At 28.8% G+C, this 10,370-nt stretch overlaps 1 protein-coding gene across 1 annotated transcript; it reads left to right on the top strand.

The window, feature by feature from the left end:
- The first annotated feature begins 6,636 nt into the window (after window positions 1-6,636).
- LOC131658865 (uncharacterized) lies at window positions 6,637-7,794 on the top strand. Its single transcript, XM_058928115.1, has one exon. It carries the CDS (start codon window positions 6,637-6,639, stop codon window positions 7,792-7,794), a length of 1,158 nt encoding a protein of 385 aa, XP_058784098.1.
- The last annotated feature ends 2,576 nt before the right edge of the window (window positions 7,795-10,370 follow it).

Raw genomic sequence — 10,370 nt, 5'->3', positions numbered from 1 at the left:
CTACACAAACAGTCCCTAATCAGGTTTTTTCTTGTTTTTACAGGAGCAACAAGTTTTTGAGAGCTCAAATGGATTTCATACACATCCATATATCTCAAAGTACCATCATACAAATTTTCAAACTTCAATTCACTCAGACGCACCGTCAGCAGCTCAAACAGTCAACAGACGACCCGTTTGACCAAAAAAGTCAACAGACAGTCAAAAATGAAATTTTTTGACAAAGTCCATATTTTGTCAAAGGACTCATCATTTGATCATTGGATGATCATAATTCATCAAGGAAAGATCAAAAATCAACAAAACCCTAAGATTCAAAATTAGGGTTTTTGCCTGAAAAGTCAACTCAACTTTGACTGATCATAACTCTCTCATCCTTCATCCAAAAAATTCAAACCAAAGCTCATCTTGAAGGAAATTCAATTATCTTTCAAATGCCATTGATCCCATGGTCATTGGATTCACCATTTGAAAAATATGACCAAAGACATTACAGGTCATTTTCAAAGTCAACAAAAAGACACTTTTTTCAAAAGGACACACAAGGAGCTTCAAAAATCATTTTGACATGAGACCAAAGGCATTGGTTAGAGGACTCTTTGAGGTTTCCAAAAAGTGCAAGATCTCCTTCATATGACAAAAATTGAAGGATTTACACCTTGTTGAAGTTGGCTAAATTTTGGGAAAATACATGAAATCAACATTGCTCAAAAATGTATTTTTTCCAAATGGGGCCAAGTTTTCAGCATTCAAACATTATTTCCATGATGTTATGGGCCTCCCACGACCAAGGCTAAGCCCATACCTTTTTTTTATCCATTTTTGCATGATTTTATCTTATTTTAAGATTAAAATTAAAAGGAAAATGCATGGATAATGGTTAGCTTACAAATCAAGCATGACTCACCTCAAAGAATCTTCATCTTTCTGCAGAGAATTGAAGGGCAAGGCAGGTGCATTGAAGGCAAGATGACTTGGTCAAGAATTCAAGGTTTTTAATATTAAAAAACCAAAGTTTCAACAAAGGCAACTAAAGACACTTCTTAGCTTCAATTGTAAGCACTCAATGCTTATAAATAAGCTATCATAGTTCAGTAACAAAAAGAGGCGAGTTCAGAAGCATACATAAGCTCATTACACTTGTAATCACTTGAAAAAAATTCAAAGAAAACTCAAATTCGAATTTGTAATTTCAGTCCATTTCAATACAAACTAAGCATTCATACACCTTCCTTGAACATCACTGAAACTATCTCAATCAATTACAAGCCTTGAAGCTCACTGAATCGAGCTACACAGGTCAAAATTTGTTCAAACTAAAATCAATTCGTATCTGGTTATCCACACATGTTTAACAAGATGTAGACATACTATTGAGTTTGGTTTGAGGTGTAGATCATTTCTGGAAACTTAATTGAAGTTTGGACACGTACAAACGAAATCACCATTTTAGGGTTCATAGCTTCAAAATTAGGGCTTTCCAAATTAGGCAAAATTAGAGATTCTAAATAGTACCATTAGATTCGTATGGACAAAACGAGTTGAATGGTACCATCGCGCCAAACTTATTTGCTTGTTTACCCCTATTCGTTATTTTGCAGAATTAGGGCTCACTTACAATAGCGTTTTTTTACAAAAGCGCTGTAAAAGGCCTTGTCTGAAGGTTGAAGACGATGAGGTGTCTCCCCCTCATTGGTCCAGAAGCGCGCGCATTTTTTTTGAATATAACCCTTGGTTTCAGTGTTTTGCAGGCGTGTCATAAGTGATGTTCCCTCACCATCTGGACCATCTGATCTCATTTATGACTCATCCAACGCTCTAGATCACGCGTGCACATCATACTCCCTCAATCAAACCACACAGGATCAGTATCCTTTTATTTTCTATTTTATTTTAATTTCTTTGTTAAATTAATTAAAAATAGTTTTAAAAATCCAAAAAATACACAAAAAATATTTTTAGACTTCTAAAATAATATATTATTTTCTGAAATAAAAATATTTTATTTTTCTCCAAAATTTCAATATTTTGCATAATTAATTAATATATATTTATATATTTGCTTTTTAATTATTCTAACCAATCAAAAAATCATAAAAAAAATTGTTCTTTATATAAAATATTGTTTATATATTATAAACTAATTTTGTACATATTTTGAATAATTTTCTTTTTAAGTTTTAATTATTTGTATAATTATTTGCATAATTATATTTTAATTAACTTAAATCAATTCCAAAAATTCCAAAAAAATTAGTTTTGTTTTAAAATTAATTGACAAATATTTTGTACATATTTTAAACTTAATTTATAGGTTTAAATCTTTTTTTCATCTTTTTTCCTCATTTTAATTTAATTAATCATGCATTAATTAATTAAAATCAAACCATAAAAAATCCAAAAACATGCCTTTTATTTCTTGCAATTTAAATTCCTAGATAAATGTATAGGATGTCAAATTCATGTAAATAGGCTAGTTTACATTTCCTGCACAATCGATGTAATAGCGTAGATTTACTTTCCGCACTTTACATTTCCGCATTTTACTTTCCAGCACATATAAACTGCGTGTATGTCAAAGATAAAATTGAACCGTTAGATCACTAACTTCAAAGATAAAATATCTGAATACAAACACAATCACACTTGCACCTTTTAAGGTAATCCCTTCTCATTCTTTTCAAGATCAAAGTCAAAATTCCACTGTTTTGAGTACAAAATCGAACCTTGCGTTTATATCCGGTAAAAGGATAGATTTTTAAAGGAAATAGGATAAAGACCTTACAACTCAGGGTAGACCTCCTAGTTTGCTTGCTCAAATCAAAACAAACAAAATTCTCATACACTGTTGTTTTTCAAAACAAAACTTCCAAAAAGACAATACTTTGTATACATCCAAACACGGATTATTACAAAGTTAACGTTCTTTTCAAAACATCTTTCGAAAGATAAACAAGCATTTTGTATACATCCACACACGGATCATTACAAAATTCAAATTACAAAGGTATTTGAAACCACATATGAGCAATTTCAGAGCAATTGAAAAGTCATCGAAAAACAAGTGAGCTAAGCAAACTTAAGAGCCCATGGATAACCATGGATACAAAGGGTGCTAACACCTTCCCTTTGTATAACCTACCCCCTTACCCAGAATTTCTTAAAGGTCTTTTTTCTGTTTCTTTTATAAACCTTTCCTTAATTGGATAAAATAAAAGGTCGGTGGCGACTCTGTGAATTTTCAAAAATGCGAAAGCATTAAGCGATAAAAAAGAGTCAGTTCACGTATCTCTACAGAACAGAGGTATGGCCCGGAATTAAAAAAATCGGAGGTCCACAACAATGAATTAGGTGATGTGTTAATTTGTAATTCCTTGTGTCGAAGCAGGTTGTTGCTCGAACACAAGGTGTGTCGAAGTGTGTAACAGTTTGTTACACATAGATTTGTTTTAGATCTAGATATATTTGATTTAGATTTAAAATAGATTAGATTTTGATTTAGTTCCAAAATAGATATTTTGGACTTTTATAGTTTTGGGCTTTGACTTAGGGAGAAAGCTAACCTAAATCTATAAATAGGGAGTAACCCTCATTATTTTGTAATCAAGTCATTAACTTGTATTCACAGAAGTTACAGTTGCAAGTGAATGACATAATTTCCATAGTTTGTGGGCAGAGAGAAACTCTGCAGAAAATATGTTCTTCTTCTCTTTTAATTTCCGCAAACCCTAATCCTACTTTTGTTCTTATTTTCTTCATTGTCATCTTTAACGATAAGAAATTACTCAAAGGTTTGAGAGTCTAATTCTAACAAGTGGAAGATTGACCGAAGTTGAATCATAATTAAAAGGATTCAAACACCACAGATCTGAGATCTTGACTCCGTAGGTCCTCGATTTCTTCATATGAGACTATTTTAGATTTTGGATCTGCTAAGCAGACTTGACCTTGTGAAAATCATAGGAATCAGAAGTCATTTCCCACAGATGGTGCCACTATTCTGTGGTGGAACCAGAAATAGATGAGATTACGGAAGCTACAATGATTCATGGGAGTAACATCTCGATCCGAAGGTTGTGATCGTGACGTATCGTGAATCTAATGAGTTGTTCTTGAATCGGCGTTGCTAACTTCTGGTGCGATGAACTTAGGGGTTGCTTGCAGGGTTAGCACTCCAATGTCCAAGTTATTTAGGATTCAAGATAATCGTGTGAAAGTGGAGATAGAAATAATGCACTTGAAAATCTTTTATGAAAGTATTTATACTTTGAACTCAATAGAGCGGATTATATAAGTGGATCTTGTCTTGCACAAAGCATTAATATTATAAAATATGAGCTTAAAAGTAGTGCACTGTCAGTATAAAACTCTTTACACAGTCAGTGCATCACAACCCTTGAAAATAAATACTTTAAATGTTATTTAAAGAAAAAGTCAAACAATTATAAAAGTTAACGGTTTGGATTTCACTGACAGTGTAAAACTGCTTTACACTGTCAGTGTATTTCCATTAAATCCATAAAACATTATAGAATAATAAATTTAGAATAATATACAAGTATATGAAAAATTAAAATTACAGAATAAATAAAATATTAAAAATAAATAGATAAATTAAACCAATAAATAGTTCTAAAATAAATTAATTATCAACCAATAATAAATTGATGTAGTATTAATAAAATTAAATAAATATTAAAGTATGTAAATGCAGTTTGATTTAGACCAGTTTTAAAAAATTAATGTAAAATTCGATCCAATATGAATAGTTTTTATAAAAGAGAATTCAAATACATTCAAAATTATTAGTTTCTTTTTGTAATTTTTCTGTATTTTAAAATTAATTTGCAGTGTTTACTTGGATTTGACCACTCTAATCTATATCATAAGAAAAAGTTGTTTATATAATTATGTGTTTTTAAATTCTAGCTCCACTTATAAAAGTTGATATTTGGATGTCATCATTAGAATTTGAACTTATGTAATCGCGGTTGTATTAGAATTTAAATTTATGTATTTGTGATTGTATGTGAGTTTCTAGTAATCATTCAACTTTATATGTATCATGTGTTTTTATTGAGTAAGAGGGTTTTTTTTTTTTTTTTTTCAATTAACTTTTGAACCCTCGGCAACAAATAGAGTAAAATGGTAAAAACAAAAATTCTACAATTTTATTTTATTTTTAAAATAATTCTATAATTTTATTAGAAAAAAGAATAAGAATACAAATTGTGAAAGTTTGTGTAATACAAATTGAAAATCAATGTATTATAACATATCAAACTGCAGCAACAACTAGAATCTTCCTTTTTAGTGGAGAAAGTTTCGTTGATTATAAACAAATTTTAATAAAATAATCAATAAATAAATAAATGTATGAAATTAGTAAATCTGAAACATATCCGTGACTAGTTTAAAAAAAATATGTTTATTTTGTATCTTTAACTTTATATAAAAATCTCAAACATAACTATATTTGAATATTGATTGAGATACATTAATGTGATTGACCTAAATATAGAAACTACCATATCAATTGTAGAGATACTTATGTATATATAGATAAAATATATTAGTTATGTGTTCTTAAATTCTAACTCCACTTATTATTAGAATTTAAACTTATGTAATTGCGGTTGTATTATAATTTAAATCTATTTATTTGCAGTTATATGTGATTTTCTAGTAGTTTTTTTTTTTTATCACGAGTTTCTAATAGTTATTCAACTATATGTATCATGTGTTTTATTGAGTAAGAGGTTTTTTTTCTTCTTTTTCTTGTCAATTAACTTTTGAACCCTCGGCGACAAATAGAGTAAAATGATAAAAACAAAAATTCTACAATTTTATTTTATTTTTAAAATAATTCTACAATTTTATTAGGAAAAAAGAATAAGAATACAAATTGTGAAACTAAGTTTGGGTAATACAAATTGAAAATCAATGTATTATTAACATATCAAACTGCAGCAACAACTATAGAATCCCCCTTTTTAGTGGAGAAAGTTTCGTTGATTATAAACAAATTTTAATAAAATAATAAAATAATCATAAAATAATAAAATATATTATTAACATATCAAACTGCTGCAACAACTAAATCCCTTTTTAGTGGAGAAAGTTTATTTGATTATAAACAAGTATTAATAAAATAATAAAATATGTTATTCACATATCAAACTGCTGCAACAACTAAAATCCTTTTTAGTGGAGAAAGTTTCGTTGATTATAAACAAATATAATGTTAATAAAATAATCAAATAACAAATAAATAAATACATGTATGATATTAATAAATCTAAAAGATAGCAATGACTAGTCTAAAAAAATATATTTATTTTGTATCTTTAACTTTAATATGAAATATAATTATATTTTGAATATTTGATTGAGATACATTAATTTGATTGACCCAAATATAGAAGCTCCCATATCAATTGTAGAGATTTTCTCCAACAGAATCTCTGATTTTTTGGCATCCTAAAAATTGGAATTATTTAATATAAATATATCAAACACCAAGTACTATTTTCTGATATACTTTTACTTTTAACTACACTGTTTTTTTTCTTCTTACTTTCCGAAGAAAAAACAAATAGTCTTTCTCTTTTCTTATACTTGTTTTCAGCATTGAGTATGGAAATAGATTGGAGGAATTTAGATTCACTTGCTTTAAGTTGGATTTTTGATAAGTTAGTAGAAATTATTGATCACATCTCTTTCAGCCGCGTATGCAAAAATTGGTATTCTATTGCAAAGTTTAACTATCAAAATCCACAAATACAAAATAATGTGTTACCCATGCTTATGATTCCCACAAGAAATAAGAGCAGGACAGAAAGAAGTTTATACGGAATTTCATCAAAAAAAGATTACAACCTCAAACTACCTGTACGTTGTAACAAGAGGCTTTGTGGTTCAAGTCATGGTTGGTTAGCCAAGGTGGATTATAGTTCTCAAGCTACCCGTATAACACTCCTCAATCCTTTTAAAAATGGGGCATCTATCACTTTACCACCCCTTTACTTCCCAAATTTGTTTAGAAGAAAAGACCGTTATGAGTATGATGTGCATAAGGTTATTTTATCTACTAATCCTACATTTAAGCCACGCGATTTTGTAGTTGTAGCAATTTATACTATGCGGAAACATCTTGCTTTTCTAAAAGCTGGACAAAAGAATTGGACTTATGTTGAAGATATTCATTGTGTCTTCAATGATGTTATATTCTATAAAGGCCTAGTCTATGCCGTAGGACAAATGAGTAACATTATCTCTGTTGATTTTTCTTATTTAAAAGATGGAAGGATAATTTCCAAAGTTGTTTCTTCGAAGGGGAATGATTTTGCTGATCGAACTTATCTAGTAAAATCATTAGAAGATGACTTATGGCTTGTAAGAAAAATTATGGGGTATCCAGGTGACGAAGATGATGAAGATAATGTCGAGCCTAGTAATGGTGCAGAAAGATTTGAAGTATATAATTTGGAATTGGATCTTCAAACAGGTGAACTTATTCAAATGTTAAAAATTGATAGTTTAGGAGATAATGTCTTATTCGTGGGTGATAGTGATTCTATTGCTGTGTCAGCTTCATATTTCTCTAGTTATCTTCAAAAGGATTCAATTTATTATACAGCCGATTTTTACGGAGACACACAACCTTATCCTAATGGACCATTTGATATGAAAATCTACAATGTAAAAGAGGAAAAGTTTAGTGAACACTGTCCTTTTCATCCTTGGTTTAGACGAATGTCACCTGCAGTATGGATTATTCCACCATTTCAATGAGATTGACATCGTCAGATTGAAATATGATATTTTGTTTATTAATCCTGTTACATTACTATATTGCTCTTGGCAAAGATTTATGTGTATTGCTATTTAAGATTTTTATAATAATACTATATTTTAAATATTTTAGTTAATTTTTATCTTTATTTCAATTCTGTAATTTAATTTTTGGAATTGTATCAAAGAGGAGTAATGAGTTATGCATTATTAAAATTTTTAATCCGATAGATTACTTTTGATAAGAATTCAAGATTTTTAATTGATAATAAACAATTCAATTAGCATTGAATCATTGGCATTTTAATTTCAGAAATTTAAGGAATGATTTGAACAACATTATAGTTATGAATTCAATCTTAAAATTTGAATCAGTAAAGTAGCTAACAAACAGTAAATCCCGCATCATACGTATAAGGATTTAAAATTTAAGGTATTTTAAATCCATAATATATAAAAATAATGTGGGTCTCATACAAATTTAGTGTGATTCATACATAACTTTTAAATATTAGTTTAAAATTTCAATATTATTTTATTATTAAATAGTCCTTTTGATTAACATAATTTATTTTGAATTTAAATATTGATTTATGCATCTAAAATTTGAATTTAACTTCAAATTATTATAGATAATTTTTTAAATTTACTTTTTTATTTTAGTTTTGATTATTTCTAATCACATTGTGAGAAAATAAAAAAAAGTAACGTTCTGAAAGATTGAACTCTAGACTTTTTTTTAGATAAATACGCTCAATATATAGTTTTCTTTTTCAACAAAAAGAATAATGGGACTATCGGTCTTAAATACTATTTCTTATTTTGAAAGGAGAGTAGTATATAAGAGGAATGTCAGGTTTTTAAAGATTTATACCATTACATGCAATGATTAGAATAGACTTTACACTGCTTGCATGGTTGAGCACAATAAGGCTTTATGTTTTGAATTGTGAAAATTGAATGAATCTACGCATTTGCCTTATTGGTTATTTATTGAATCAGTCATCTAACCGAGGAGTCAATGGAGAGATTGATTATAAAACCTACAAACTCAACTACACATTCGTGGGTTTTGATCACTAATGGAGGGATTGGGCTAAGTTATCTCTTTTATGTAGGAGAGGTGGTAAATCCCTAGAACCGTGAGTACTTTAGTTATTAACTGAGAGAGTTTTATTTGAATCACTTAAAAACGTGGTTTGTTACGTTCTCCTACAATATACAACAAAGAGGAAGTGAAACGAGTTGATCACATGTTCGCCACATGATGTCACCACTTACTATTTAGATGTATTTTATGTTATTTGATAGTTAGAGATTTTATGCGTCCAGTTGATGGGCCATATCAAAGATATTTCACTTCATAGTCCCTTCAGCACAATGCATGTAAGAGCGAAGTGATTAAGAGAGAACATTATGGTCCCCAATCATCAAGCCCAAAGATTGTAAAGACAAAGTGGTTAAGCGAAAACATTATGGTCCATAGTACCTCAAACATAAGGCATGTAAGAGAAAACTGATTAGGACGCCATCGAAGGAGATGCCAACTGGCCTATTGATCCTTGTGTGTGAAATGATTAAAACTACTTTGGGAAGGACCGAACAATCTAGGACATATGGGATCTTTAATGGCAACTATGTGTACTTCACCCTTTAGTGGAAAAATTGAAACCATTAGTTTCATCTTCAATAGTGTAATTTACCCTTTATTTTATCAAAACTAAAACTAATTAGGATAGGGAGAAAACTTACCTACAATTCCTTAGGTGTGGTTTATGCTATTCATCATCAATGAAAATATGGCGAGTGTATTTTGACATTATTTAAGGAGTGAAAATAGGAAGAAAAAAATACATATGCGTAAAAGGAAATGATACACTTATCATATTGTCATTGGAAAGTAGTACAAACCACACCTAAGGAATTGTATCGAACTATTCTCCATAAGATAGTTTATAAAAATAATATTCAAAAATACCTATTTTTTAAAATTTCAAAATTATTGAAAATTAAGAATTGATCTAAATAAACGAAATTAAAATTATAAAAACTATTAATAGAATTTTTTTCATTTAATCTTATAATTAATTACTACAATGAAAACACACAAAAAAAGTGAAGACCCATTTTGGTCTCTCACAAATATTACACGAGTCAAATTAGTCATTCACAATAAAATAGACACAATTAAATCCCTTATAAAATATAACCAGATCATATTAGTCCTTCTGCTAATATTTTTTTTAAATTCGGGTTTTTCTTAGTTTTAAACCATGACTGGACTGCCACGTTAGATTTTATTTATTTTTCATCTTTTAAATACTAAATTGGATTTTATTTTTAATTTCATTTTTAAACTATTATAAATTAATAATATAAAAAATACAAAATTTGTATCAATATGGTCTCGAACCTAAGTCCCTTCAGATTAAATGACAGTCAATTTAATACAATAGAAATTGATTTGTCTATTTGTAAATGATAGTTACTTTACTAACAATAAAATTGATTTGTTTAGTTGTTATTGATAGTCACCTTATTAATTGTAAAAATTGATTTGTCTAGTTGTAAATGAT

This window comes from Vicia villosa, linkage group LG3 (genome assembly GCF_029867415.1).
Source record: "Vicia villosa cultivar HV-30 ecotype Madison, WI linkage group LG3, Vvil1.0, whole genome shotgun sequence".
NCBI classification, from domain to species: domain Eukaryota; kingdom Viridiplantae; phylum Streptophyta; class Magnoliopsida; order Fabales; family Fabaceae; genus Vicia; species Vicia villosa.
Note: the sequence above shows the minus strand (reverse complement) of the source record. Positions and strands in the feature narration are given on the sequence as shown.

Excerpts from the sequence above, each read along its gene's own strand:
- LOC131658865 (XM_058928115.1), top strand. The coding sequence starts at position 6,637 with ATGGAAATAGATTGGAGGAATTTAGATTCACTTGCTTTAAGTTGGATT.